General features: G+C 32.9%; 1 protein-coding gene across 10 annotated transcripts in view; it reads left to right on the top strand.

The window, feature by feature from the left end:
* Positions 1-15,599, top strand: part of LOC123695799 (putative uncharacterized protein DDB_G0286901) — a 102,431-nt gene that overhangs the window by 41,987 nt on the left and 44,845 nt on the right. The window contains exons 1-5 of one of the 10 annotated variants that reach the window (XM_045641737.1): positions 7,530-7,714; positions 8,574-8,811; positions 12,176-12,268; positions 12,446-13,030; positions 13,427-15,530. The exons of 2 other annotated variants lie outside the window; for them this stretch is intronic. In XM_045641737.1, the coding sequence (XP_045497693.1) occupies positions 7,700-7,714; positions 8,574-8,811; positions 12,176-12,268; positions 12,446-13,030; positions 13,427-14,904 (2,409 nt within the window). In that variant the 5' untranslated portion in view covers positions 7,530-7,699 and the 3' untranslated portion in view covers positions 14,905-15,530. Of the gene's footprint in view, positions 1-7,529; positions 7,715-8,573; positions 8,812-12,175; positions 12,269-12,445; positions 15,531-15,599 lie in introns of those variants that run through there. 7 more of the 10 variants (XM_045641736.1, XM_045641731.1, XM_045641730.1 and 4 more) reach the window with 7 other exon arrangements.

Raw genomic sequence — 15,599 nt, 5'->3', positions numbered from 1 at the left:
AAATGCATAACTTAATTTGAATAACACTTAACATTCACATGCTAACGTTACAAACCTTTAAGGAAATTGCGTTGCGCGGGCGCATATTTTTATGCGTTTGCGCATATTTGCGCATGCACTCATGCATGCTAATAGAAATATGCATTGGCATGAAACTCGGCAATGGCCGCTCAATGGATTTCTAGAAATCTAAATATGGGAATTATTTTTGTACAGTTTACAACGTAATTAATATATTTTTCATTTAATTGTTATCTAACTTTATTTACGTGAGTGCTTGCACTTCAAGTTGGGCATTATTGATTTTTATTATTTTTTCGTAGATTATTCGTCATATATTTCACCAACATACGTACAGACATTCTTATGATTATAAGCTTGTTGGAAAGTTTTATAGAAAATTCTTGACTGGCTTACATTTTTACATTTATTGTATTCGATGGTAAAACATTGGCTTTAGACTGCATTTGTGATATGAATTTTGTTAATAACTCAAAACTATCATAATTAGTATAGATAAGAAAATGTACACATAAAGAACACGAAACGATGAACAAACTTGCAATCAATGAACCGTAGTAATAATTCGATAATTCACTTTCTTTCGCAAATCGATTTCACAAGAATATCGAAATATGGCCCTCGAGTTGGTGTTTAGCTTTCACTGCTCTAAATGTTAATTATAATTGGAGTAAACCACGATACTGTATTACGTAATATCTATACTAATATTATATAGTTGAAGAGTTTTTTGTTTGAACGCGATAATCTTAGGAACCACGGGTCCAATGTGAAAAATTTATTTCAGTGTTAGATAGTCCATTTATCGAGGAAGACTTATACTATCATCACGTTAAGACCGATAGGAGCGGAGCAATACAAATTATCAAATGACAATAGTAGGTAATAAAGACTAAAAGAAAAATCCTGTTTTTCAATACGGGCTCAAGATATACCTAAAAAATACTATAAATAAATCTCTGTTAGTTTTCCTGAAGTATTCATTAGAACCAGTCGTAAGATATGACGCCATGTTACGAAGTCAACCTTTTTATTAGTTCCAGGGTTGCCAAAGGTTGGTAATCAGGGAGCCTGTTTTTAGTTTAAATTCTAACGTGCATTTTAGCGAAATTACTGCAATGTTTATTGCTTTTCGAAATTTAACTTTTCAGGAATAATTTGACATTATTTATGAATTAAGATTTTTAATTTTGTAACTATATGTATCGTACATATTTTGTATAACCTACATACAACTGAAATTCAAACATGAGTTATGTTAAATGATTCTATTAATAAATTTGTAGAATTGAAATCGAAAATTAAATTTAAATGTTCACAACCCTATCCCCAGACGATACTTTATGACGTCATCAAACGCTTAACAGCCCATCAAGGGAATACATGAATAGGAATCCTTGCATTACATAACTTGCGGCTTTATAAAGACATCGAAGGAGCATTTATTTGCGCAAGCCATTATTGATAGGGTTGTCACAATTCAATCTGTCTGAGATGATGCCTGATATTATTGAATAAATGAATTTTCCACACGTGTACGGGGAAATTATATGGTTGGCTTTACGTCCTTTTTATCCCCGTTTCTCTTAATTGAATAACTACAGAATCTATGTTTCAAAGATACAATAGATACAATATATAAGATACAATAGCAACCAATAACTATGTAAGTTGTTTTACAGGCATTTTTTTGTGTTTGTTAATATCAACCGAACAGAATATATAATCCAAAAAAGTTACACAAAAAATATATTTAATAGGTATTCTATAATTTTGTTGAATTTTTCATAGCACACAAACAAACAGCAAGTTTTTTTATCGCGTCCACCAAATATTCATGAAATAGATATATACATATTACTTATGTGTAAATCTTGATATACCTAAGCTTAAATAAATAAGAATAAAGTTAACATTTTGATAACTAATGACTTACAAACGCTTTACAAAAATGACACGCTAAATCGCTTACAAATGCTTAAAAAATCCACACTTTTCACTCCCTGAAGGTAATTATATAAGAAAAGTTAATAACACGTAATAAGATACAATCCAGTTAACCAGTATTAGTCACAGTTAGCTACCGTAACATCCTGGATTCCAGGCGACGCCACGGGCGACAATTAGTGGCAATCGCGCGTCACATACGCTCTTGTGTATAATTTAGTCCTATATTATAAACTAGCTGATGCCCGCGACTTTGTTCGCGTGGACTTTAGACGTTAACAACTGGAGGATTGCAATTAATTTAGGTGTCCTACTAAGTACTCATATTATAAATGCGAATGTTTGTGAGTATGCATGAGTATGTGTGTGTTTGTTACTCTTTCACGCAAATACTACCTACTGAACCGATTAGGTACAATGAAATTTAGCGCAAATATAGAGAGCAACTTAGATTAACACATAGGATAGGTTTTCTCCCGAAAATCACACGCGACCGGGATATATGCGGGTTTTTCTTTGAAAACGTGGGCGAAGCCGTGGGCGGAAAGCTAGTTGAAGATAATGCTAAGACCAATAGGAGCAGAGATGGAGCAGAGCAATGCGGGTAAAAACGCGGGACACAGCTAGTATAGTCTATAAGATCTCAGACATGGTTAAATTATTGTCGTAAACCATATATGAGCATGTATATTCTAATCCGTACAATCACTTTTCTTTTTATCAGTGACTCGGCGATTATTGGGAGAAAGTGAGCTATTGATAAAGAACCGTTAAAGGTTTCTATTGAAGAGACATCTTATTCGTTTGTATATTAAATAAATGAGTATTAGATAATTTTATGGTATGTGCACTAAGAAAGTAAAGGTTTTCTCATCTCTAAATATTAGCACACAAACGTAGTAGGGTGGTGGCACCAATTATCGGCCATGTCAACTTTTTTTGAACTTTGACTGGATGTAATTTTTACATTGATAGCTTTTTCTTTCTTACAGTGCCTTTTTAGGTAGATAGATATTGAAACTCCATTACTACATTTTCAAAATTACGAATCCATTGTTACTTTATTAAATATAGAATTTTTATTTCGAGTGTGCCGATTTCCCTCAATATCGGCCACTAATAGCAAGATAACACCCTAATATCTGCCGTCTTTGGCCCTAATATCGGCATATCTTTTCTAAGGTGAAGTTAGATCAATAAAACGTAAAACTGGTAACATTTTTTATTATCAATTGAGATACAAATCATTTTTCTAACTCACCTATCATGATTGGTATTTTCGTTACATTGTCTTAAAAATTAAAAGGAATGTAACTAATTCAGTATTCTTAAGACAATTAATAAAAATACGGGGTTAAATGAGACTTGTGTCCATCAACTAGAAAAAGAATTGGCTTTGAAATGTTATCAGAAATCACCCAATCATTATAGCCATTTGCAACATATTCATAGAATACTACATACACTTCACATCCACCCAATATTTGATAAACTGAGAAACCAGAAGGATGGTGCTATAAACGATTACTTTAGTGGTCTATGGATACAGGGAAATCATCCATTGGAGGCAAAGATTCTCCTGCTGCAGATATGACTAGCAAAACAGTTATTGTTATTTTTTCACTACCCTTAGCAACTTCATAAATTTTCTTCCATACCTTAAGCTCTATTACTTCACCTGTCTTCGGACAAATACTAAAGCTCGTCTCATCCCTATTTAATATTCTCCGTGGATCTTGTAATAATATGTCTTCCGTGCCCGATTGATTTTATATGTTCTTGTAAGTCATTAAACCACTTTCTTCTGTAACTACTGCCCTTTCCAGAGTAATAGCTTCTGGAGCCCTTTCATTAAGAATTGAGTGTCTTTTTAAAAACAAGGAATACCACTTTTTCTTTGGTTGTCCATTTTAAACGGATTGGATCTTTTATCATATTTTTAACGCTATTTATCACATTGCTACGTGATCTAGGAAAACCGCAGATAGCCATCCGTATCATCCATTGAACAATTTCATCTTCTTCGACGGTATCTCTACCAACTGTGCAATCTGTGTCTATTCTTCCATGAAGTCTATCTTGTAAAGTGGTCCTCGGAATGTTGTATTGTCGAATTGCGTCTCTGATGCTCATACTTTGATTTTTGACGGCATTCACTGCCTCTATTATTTTTAGATTGAGCCGGCATGATTATCAAAAATTAAAATACAATATCTTGTATCACTAGCCCTGTTTATTGTAAAGTCCGACGGTTGTAGAAAAGGTTTTACTAAGGTGGCCGTTATTACGCATCGATTCGCTCTATATCGGCCGCAGCTAATAAAAATCGTTTTTAGGCGGCCGACTTTAGGATCTAGTGATCAAACGGAGCTGCTGTTTCATTCCTAACCTTATTAATATCACTGCTAACATATAAAATAGCTAAACATGTTATTTAAAGTTTTCATACATTACCCCAATATCGACCACCCGGCCGATGTTGAGATTTATCAATAAATACAGATCCCTAATCTCGGCCCCGCAATTATTTCATTAAAAAGACAAATAAATGTAAAAACACACTATTTAATCGATAATTTGACTGTTTTTCTTTAAGAACATATAAATTTAAATACTTTAGGTTTGTTTAATTCCATTAAAATACTTATCCACGTAAAGCGTCGACTCAGGGATTTGACTCCGCAATGCCGCCAAACTACGCATATTCGTACCTGCGCGTGCTCTATGGCCAACTGAATCTTTAACAGTTAAGGTACCCATACCGAAATTTGGGAGGTTTTGCTTATGTATATAGAGTCTCTTTTTGCATAAAAAATTTTATGATTTAAGATCGATATTTTTAGTTATATTCCATTTTCTCGAAAAGGCCGATATTAGGAGCAGGCCGATAATAGGAGACTCCACCCTAGGTATTTCTTATAATTTGAATGTATGATCAAAATCTTCTTCAACAGTCAAGAATCAAGATGAACAGTTTATTAATTAATCCCTGTTCACCTCTATATGTATGCTAAATTGTAATACTGACATGATTAAAAAGAGCAACTTTCTCCATAGATACTGCTTTCCGAATCGGTGGTAAATGTTAAAAATATGTATTTTAATGACGTTTCAAAAGTGCTTCTCGAAGAAGTCTTATTGAATAAATAAATGTTTGAGTTTGAGTTTAAATATTGTAATCGGTTTAGTTGTATTTGCGTGAATGAGTAACAAATATTAACACATAGATACACATACATCCATCCTCACAAACTTTCGCATTTATAATATTAGTAGGATAGGATAGGATAGTAGGATAGGATCTTATATCATTATTATACTAATTAATGATCTAAGGATAGGATAGATAGTATACATATATCTACCTAAAACATATTCGCTTTCATGTATGCTTAAATTTTTAAAAGAACGCAACGGATTTTGATACGGTTATTTTAATAGAAAGAGCAATTCACGAGGAAGGTTTTAGCATATAATATTATATAATATGTTAAATTTTAGACAACGCGGGCGAAGCCGCGGACGGAAAGCAAGTAAAGAATAAAATATGTTAATGAGTAATTATTTACCTAAGTATAGCGCATCTGGTTATTAATTACTTTCATATGTTGTAATAAATAATGATTAATTATTTATGCGATTTCTTCTGTCAAACATCGATTAAACTTAATCCAATAAATGATAAATATATCATTAAAAGTAATAACTTTTATATACACTGTGCCGTGTATGACCTTTCTATCAGTGTTGACTAGAAGAATCAAGAAACATAATTAAACGATAAGGCAACCAGTGAGTCTGTTATTAGTTATAAGTGACGTCCCATGTCCCCTAGTGGGGTAAGGGGCAGATGCATTACACATCTGTTTCACTGATCGATTTTCTTTAGGGACAAGTAAGTGATCAGCCTTCTGTGTCCTGCCTGACCGAGACATTTTTTTTTCTTCGTCTCCACCGGGAATCGAGCCCAGGAGCCGGACCCCTGGGTACTACGCTCACGCGTCAACAACTGTACCAAGGAGGCAGGAGTGTTATTAATTATACCTTTTCTAATAAATCAGTATCATACCTACTTATTTCTTAAATTATTTTCTACGCATGATATAGTCAATTAATTTCCTGCACACTCACCTGGTCTCGTACCCCCGACTTATTTATTTGAAGTCCTAGGTCCTCGCCACCGAGCCACTATTACATTAACTTGTATAAAAAAATGTAAATTATTATAATGTAAATATTTAATATTCTAGTTGAATTTTATATTTTTGGTTTTATGGCATTCAAATGCTTTATAAATATAAATTTATAAAGAATAGAAAAAATTCGATCATGAGGCGGGATTCGAACTCGCAACCTTTCGCGCCAATCCGGGGCGGATGCTTGACCAACTCAGCCATCCGTGACCCGCCAGAGCGATCGAATTTATTCTATTGTTTCAGTTTTATGTGTCTGAGGGACCATCTATTGAGACGATTAACGCGCGCGCCATCTATTGAGATGATTAACAACCATCTCAACCAACACGAAACATTTTTCAATGATTACAATATTTTAACGATAGAACACGACTTTTTTGATGAATTTGATATGTTTGTTTTAATGGCATACAAGTGCTTTATAAATATAAAACATTGATATCTACGTATAGTTATCATTCACAGATAGACTATGACTGAGCGCTGCGCCCGCGCTACAGATAAATAAATACTATCATCATCATCAGCCCATATACGTTCCCACTGCAATAGACTACAGGCCCGTGTTGAAAAAATTATGGGTCATTTGACCCACCAGGTGACCTATCTAGAACGATATAAGAGCATTAAATAATAAGATTCAGCACCAGCAGCTGTCCACCTGAGTGCCGATGAGAATTCGAAAGTTCAGGTAGAGATATTTTCCCCTTGTCTCCATGATTTTTGTACGGCGTTGCGGAATAATTGATTAAAAGTAGTAAGTATAGAAATAGTATGACACAGATGCCGTACAAAAATGGTGGTCCACAAAGTCGGAATTTATTTTTATTTTTCGACAGTTTAGATGCGTAGCTGTCCTCAAAAGGCAAGAGAGGGATATAGGCATTAATTTAATGAAGCCTTAGCCTGCCGGTTTATTATTACTTAAAGGTACTCTTTTTGAACGTCTCCATGTTGATGGAAAGACGGTGCCAATAAGCGATAGTTAGGTATTTAACACGCGCAACTGCATTGAGTCACAGATTGATTAAATTGACAAAGGCTTGTTGTCACGCGAAAATAAAACACACACAAAAACAACAGTTAAATCTGGCGATGACGATGAGCCAATATAAGGAAAATCGGGAGATAAGCTTAAATTTTGATATAACACAGCGGATGTCGGCAGAGGATCACCCAATTCATGGAAAATCCTGATTCGGGAAATAACAGCGGATGTCGGCAGAAGATGAGCCAATTCAAGGAAAATTGGGAGATAAGACACAGCGGATGTCTGCAGAGTTCATGTGTCATTGATAAGGATGCCGGGATGTTACGTATAGTTCTTTGATATAATTAAAATAGTTTATAAGCGGCCACTGTCTAGCGCCGTACCATTGATACTCCGGCCGTCGGGAACGCCGGTACTCGCTTTGGGATACACAAAATAATAATTTAAATTCGGTTTCAAAAGTGCCTATAGGTATCAAAAGTTTTTATTAGTGTTTGTGACCACAAATAGCACGACCAGAAATAGAGGATAGAATTTAGCAGCTATGGACGAGAAAAAGGTATGTTGTTTTCAATATTTATAAGTATGACGCAATTGTCTGAAATGTTGTTTATCACTATTATTTTCACGGTTGAATCGTGTTTTGCTTCAAATCGAATTTTATTTTGTTACTGAAAATATAAGTAACAATTTCCTTGTCAGCTTTTGTCTACACTAATATTATAAAGAGGAAAACTTTGTTTGTTTGTTTGTTTGTTTGTTTGATTGTAATGAATAGGCTCATAAACTCCTGGACCGATTTTAAAAATTCTTTCACCATTCGAAAGCTACATTATCCACGAGTAACATAGGCTAGGTTTTATCTCGGGAATCCCACGGGAACGGGAAGCATGCGGGTTTTTCTTTGAAAACGCAGGCGAGGCCGCAGGCGGAAAGCTAGTTTTTTATAAACAGATATGCATTAAATTATTTTATGTAGCGCCTAATGATTAATAATAGTTATTTATGAATATAGAATATTATATTATAACTAGCGGTCCGCCCCGGCTTCGCCCGTGGTACATATTAACGTTTTCTCTACATAAGAACCATCCTCGTACTTCAAGGAATATAATAAAAAAAGAATTATCGAAATCGGTTCAGCCGTTCTCGAGTTATGGAATTACAACGAAAAGTGGCATTGATTTTTATATATTAGATATTATCTCTGTTATTTTGTTTAGTAAACATATACAAATAAATAATGCGCTGATAGGATAAATAACATTTATAGAAATGCATTTTCCTTGTTCAACCTATTCTTAATATCTGCAAATTGATTGATCGTAATTATACCATATTAACTACTGAGCTTTCCAATGAAATTGTTCGTTTTAAATTATAATCAAAAGGCTAAATATTAATTTTCACAATTTCAGGCGTTAGAAATAAGTGATAAGCTTTTTAGCGTAGTTCACTTCTTAGAACTGCCTCACGATGATATTAACAAGACGGTCTGTGTTCCTCGCCGTTGGGGAGATGCGAAAGGGAAGAACATAATGAGACACATAAAGTATCCAATAGAAGATGCTTATCAGACGGAAATCCGAGTGCGGAAACAAGAAAAGCCTAGTAAAGATTGGGGAACGTATGAAGTAGTGGAATTGGCTGTTGTAGGTTAGTGTACTACACATGCTTTTGTAAACTTGAATATTGTATATAACAGACTGACAGACAGATTTATTTCGAACTTAGTCGGTACACATATCAAGTATCAGTGGCATTACAATAATTTGATGAATTGAGTTTGGAGACTGATTACATCATTATTATTTTATTAGGTAATATTTTAGTAAATCGTTTTATATTATTGATTTATTTAATTATAAGTTTCTATTCATTTATTTAACTTTGGGAAACAAACAATATAGTATTTTTTTAAATTAAAACATACATACATATAATACATAATATATCAATATCAGCAAAGTTTGCACTGAAAATTACATTCTTTAATTATTATCAGTCATATGCAGTAAACAATAATTAAAATTATTAATTTGCTAACATATTATATGTACCTATACTTATCGCATATAAAGCATGAGTACAATTTAAAGATCATAGTTAACCGTTAACGTTTTACTTTTTTTTAAAGATTATTTATTTGTTTATTTATCATTCTTTTTTTTATTATTCCCATTATACAGGGTGTAATCGTTAAGTGTGCACAGGCGATTATTCCGTAACTATTACAGATATCAAAAAACTTTAAACTGATATCGAAAGTATTTAACCTAATGAGTAAAATGGCCATAATAAATTTTTAAAAATAAAACGATTAATATCTAAAAAATTAACTTGAAACCCTCCCATACATTTAGTATGAGATACGAATATCCCATGTACATGGGATCCAAAAGTAATGATAATCAATATTAAACAAGGTCATTACAGTTATAATAATTATGTAGTTCTCTAGATAGTCTTCTAACTAGAAAATATACTTCAATATTTTTTTCCTAAACTTAAAAAAAAAAACTTCGACTTCATCCACAAAAACCCCTCCACACGGCCATCACTTCGCTGTCGTCTTAAAATAATTTATTGCTAAGAAAGTGTTTCTTAGTTAAGTTAGTGTTGCTTGATGAAACAGCGTTCAGGTCCGCAGTTTGCCATGTCTCTTTTCCTTACTAACCTACCGCACTCTTTTAATTTGGTCTGTTTAGTAGGAGCCCAATAAAGTGGCTACCTTTTTAAAATATTCCACCATAATTATTCCTTCAGCGTCCCAAAAAAACTACCGCTTTAATCTAACCTACTGACTTTCACTTTGAATTTCTTCATCGTCACTTTGAAAGCTCGCATCCAGGACATTGATTGTTTTTTGGTTTCAGCATAAACATGGTGAACTCGGGTAACGTCCATGATCACAAAACGTGACAAAAAATTATCCTGATATCATTAAAAATTTAGAAATTTACCCTCTACATGTCGAATCGTTGTTTCTTCTTTTCGTCGGGAAACATTCTGGCACGCACCGTTCACATTCAAATTAATGTAAATATGTAATTGGAAACGTGGCCTGTTGAATGATTTTTTTTTTGATTCCTTAGTGAATACATGAGCAAGCAAAAAACATTTATTTTATATTTTTATGTGCACAGGAAATATCCAATTATCATTACTTTTGGATCAACCTAGTACATTTAATATGAAAGATTTTAGCTTTTTCTTTCTTTTTTTGGTTTTCTGCTTTAATTACTTCGCAAATTTGAAGGGAAGTTCATTTAGAAACTGTAAATAAAGCTCCTCATTGTATTTCACAATGAGGACATTACTTCGAAAATCTGCTATGAATACAAAATGTATGGGAAATAAAATGTATAGGAGCGTTTAATGTAACATTTTTGGATATTTCACGTTTTATTTTTAAAAATTTATTATGGCCATTTTACTCATTAAATTAAGTACTTTCGATATCAGTTTAAAGTTTTTTGGTATCTGCAATAGTTACGGAATAATCGCTTGTGCACACTTAACGATTACACCCTGTATATCAACAAGGAGTTTGTTCACACAACAACACTTGGATCAAGTAACCAATATATTATGTTGTCAAAATTCTAACGAAGATATAATAACACACTTACATAATATCGATAAAGATTATATTCATATTATGTTGTTAAGAAATAACTTTTTAATAGTAATTTAAAAATTTCTTATTTAGGAATTACTATATGACTTCCTGCATGACTATCAATTGTTTTGTTCGCCGGGAAAACCCAGACAGCAGCAGACGAATTTACATTAGAGCTACAAATAGTCCGTTTATATTACGTTAAAAATAATTCATTTTTTTCAACAAGCTTTGCGCTCTCATTTTCTTATCAACACTATATTTTTTACGACAGACTGCAATTAACATTAAAATAATTATTTTTAATTAATTAAATAAATAAATCCTTTATTTGCATTTAAACATGGTATTTTAGGGTGTTATAACTTACAATATAATATTACAGCATGTTTAGCCGTTATTTAACAGCGTGCAAATTATTTTATTAAAATCTATAATCAAACGGTCTTACTAATAAAATGTTACCCATTCGCTATGCAGTGGATTATTTATTGCTATAACCTGTCTTGTTTTTATGATTGACGTTTCATGTGAGCAAGAGCAGGACACTGCTATGGTAGAAATTGTTAGAAATTTATCCATTGTTTAACTTTTTATTAGTAAGGCCGAAAGTGTCCAATTCATTTGTCATTCATTCACATTATTCATTAAACAATAAAAATTTCAAAATTTATTATAACATACATTAAAATCGAGTCACAAATATACAATCCCATTCATGAGTCCAAGATTTCCTTAACATTTCTGTTGAAGCCATTCGTAAAGTTTTTTAAATAATTATTTAGTACAAGTTTTTTAATTTAGTTGGTAATTTTTATTATATTTTTTTAGTCGAGGATTATCTTTTAAAATTAATTTATTTGGATCTCTGCGACTATGGCTATTTAAATCACTTGCTTTTTTGTATATATGTACATATGTTATTGTCTCACTTGTATGTATAGTATGTCCTCTGGTAGTGACACTATGTTGACAATCCTCAATTAACGTAATGGTAGTCTGGGACAAAACACTTCTCTCACTTGTATGTATAGTATGTCCTCTGGTACTAGTGATGCTTTGTTGACAATCCATTCAATTAACGCAATGGATTAGTCTGGGACAAAACACCTAGGTCACGGAATACCATCTACACGTTATACATTTAATTCTTATTTCGATTTGCAATACTCATTTATTTTCAACACTTTTTTTTAATAATGAGAATAAACGTGTAATGCTTTATTTAATACAAAAAGGCTGAAATGATATTTATTTTGTTACGCATTTACGCTAAAGCAAGCACAAAATGTAAATAATTATAAACTTTAACAACAGAAGTGAAAATAATAGAATATGAATATTATGTTATACTAGCAGGTAAATTACGATTGAAATTAATTATTTAAATCATTCCAGGATCTTATGAAGATGCTGAAAGTGAAATCGCCAAGAGAAACAAGCGCGAAACAGCCAAGAAGAAGAAATATGCATCAAAAGTTAAAGGTAAAGGTACGACGCTATATTTTGTTGTAACGTATGCATTGATGACAAAAATAGTAAAATTATCTTGCCATAGTATAGTATGATTTCATATTACAGAAAGGGCTCATTAAAAACCTATTTTCAATGAATCGATTGAGATAAATCGTTTATTTAAAGATATTGAGAGTTTCTATTTTTCACCAGATACAAAGAAACTGGGTACAACGATGAAAGCTCAAACCAAAAAACGTAATATAACGAAGGAAAAAATGCATGAAAATGTTGAATTAGCAAAGAAGTATCAGCTATTATTTGGTGGTGAAGATGATCCGAAGACAACAAAGACACAAACAAATTTTAATGAAGGATACTCAACATCCAATAACACACACAATCATCGAACCAATGGACAAGCATATTGTTGTAAAGAATATCCTGGAGTTTTTTCAAATCCTTGGCATAATCAAAATTGTTTTTACAAACCCAGATTGACTGAAGGATTTAAAATCTATATAAATGGTATTGATGTTAATACTTATCCACATATCAGTGTACATATTGTTCCTACAATAATAGAACCATGCAATCACAATAATCTAGCCCAGATCCCACCTCAATATTGTCAAAACTTTAATCATTTACCTTCTGGGCTATTTATTCCGGGACCATCTACACAACCTGTTTTTAATCAAGGGATAAGAGTACGAAGCCAAATTAACGAAGAAAATAATTCGCAGATGCGAAAGGACCCAAGTAGCGGTCAAATGACAGAGAAAACCAACAACAGAAATAGTTCATACACACAAACTGAAAATGACTCGAATGTATCTCAGCAAGTTCAAACTAATAGGACATCTAATTCGGAATCTCAAACAGAGTCTTGTGCAACTAACATAGTGACAGAGAAGACCAACAACAGAAATAGTTCATATACACAAACTGACATTGACTCGAATGTATCTCAGAAAATTCAAACTAATAAGACATCTAATTCGGAATCTCAAACAGAGTCTTGTGCAACTGACATAGTGACAGAGAAAACCAACAACAGAAAAAGGTCATACACACAAACTGAAAATGACTCGAATGTATCTCAGCAAGTTCAAACTAATAAGTCATCTAATTCGGAATCTCAAACAGGGTCTTTTGCAACTAACATAGTGACAGAGAAAACCAACAACAGAAATAGTTCATACACACAAACTGAAAATGACTCGAATGTATCTCAGCAAGTTCAAACTAATAAGTCATCTAATTCGGAATCTCAAACAGGGTCTTTTGCAACTAACATAGTGACAGAGAAAACCAACAACAGAAATAGTTCATACACACAAACTGAAAATGACTCGAATGTATCTCAGCATTCTCAGCAAGTTCAAACTAATAAGACATCTAATTCGGAATCTCAAACAGGGTCTTGTTTCTCTCCAATATTAACAGACAAAACCAACAACAGCAATAGTTCACAAACTGAGAATGATTCTAATCAAATATCAGAGAAAGCCATTCAAAACAAGAGAAAAAATAAATCACACACTGCATCTGCTTCAACTACATCCACAGAATTCAATTCGAGACAAAATCCAGAAAATGGTACGAATAATGGGGAAAGACGTAGTGAAACACCAGTAAACAGGCAACAGAGTACCGACAAAATTAGTTCACAGACGCCCACACCCTTGAATTCAAATCCACTGCAATCGCAATCTAATACCTCCCATCCTACAGTACGAAAGAACATTCCTGATAATACAAAAAACAAGCTGCCACATCAAAGGAGAATTTCCTCAAATATGACACCAATAGAACAAACGCAATACCTCTATATTAGTAGAAGCAGTACATCACAAGCAGTAATTAATATCAGCCGAAACTCAGAAGAGCAAATTCGACGTAACGAAGGAAATAAATTACCCATGCACGGGCAATATTATTCGAATAAACAGACCGATAAACATGTTCCAAGCAGTCGATATAACACACACGCGCCTCCCGTTCTAAGAGTGGAAAATAATCGCAACAGTGAGAAAGGACCCACAGAAAGAAAATCTTATAGTACATTACCAAGCCATGCAAGTGAAACGCAGGCTAATTTAAGTCCAAGGCCAGTAGAACGAGAAAGAGACACTTGTAATCCACAGTTCCGAATTCATGACACTACTATACGTCAATTGGGAAGCAACAATAAAAGAAAAAGTTCAGGAGTAGAACCGCAAACATGCGACCCGAAACGAGTACAGATTGTCGCGAGAGCTCAACCCACCAATCATGCGGGACAGGTAACAAACACCAATACAAGACCATTGTTTCCCCCACCCTTGATAGAAATACCATATTCTCCTAGATTGAAAGTAAATGGACAACCACTTAGCGAGAACAGACATAGCAATCAAAGGAAAGATGTTCATGAAAAAGCCAATGAACAAAGTCATATGCATGTGCAAAACCATTGTAACGTAAATCAAAAAGAAGTTCAAGGTAATGCCGGAGAAAATAATAGCATCAGAATAGTTAATTCGTTCAGTGTGTCATCTGATAGAAATGGACATTATAACCACGAGGAAACTCCACCTCCATCAATCCCATTAGATTTACAAAATTATCGTACAATGGGACGGAACTTATTTAGTTTATTAGAGCGCCAAATATATAAGAGGACTTAATTAACGTATGTAAAAGAACCCTTTTTTTATAGTGGGGAAATATTCCAAAGATACCCACGGCCCCCGGGGAAGGAGCATGTAAAAGAACCCTAAAAATATGTAGTATATTAAACTTCTACCTCAACAGAATTTCTTGCATTTATAATGTATTTAACCGTTAGTTTTAAGATATATGTTTAGAATACATATTATATTATTTATATTTACCTCAAATGAAATAGCAGTATTTAAAAAAAAATATAACTGAACCTCACGAATGTTCTCGTATAATTCATTATATTTTATTATTAGGTACTTAGTTCATTTCATAAGCTAATAGTTATATTATTACCTACTGTAAGTTTATCTAATAAAAAAAGCGTCTTAGATCGTTGGTGTGCCTTAAATGTATACTTACTTAATTATGAATTTTACTTTAAAAATCGTTTTTATATCTTATAAAACTAGATTTAGTATTTTTAGTTTTACGTGCCATAGTTAGAGATACCTCGAAAATATAATATTTTGGCATTTCAGTGACAAAACTACTATTTAACTAGATTTACCGATATTTTTTTATTATTTTTATCATATTTTGTAATCTATACTATAAGAAAACAATTTGATATTTAATAAATATATGGATAAAAAAATGGTTTTGTTATTTCCTAATCTGAATAATAACAGCTATCTGAATTCTGAACTAAGAATATTCT

The sequence above is a fragment of the Colias croceus genome, chromosome 11, assembly GCF_905220415.1.
Source record: "Colias croceus chromosome 11, ilColCroc2.1".
Lineage (NCBI taxonomy): Eukaryota > Metazoa > Arthropoda > Insecta > Lepidoptera > Pieridae > Colias > Colias croceus.
This window is presented reverse-complemented; position numbering and strand designations above follow the sequence as displayed.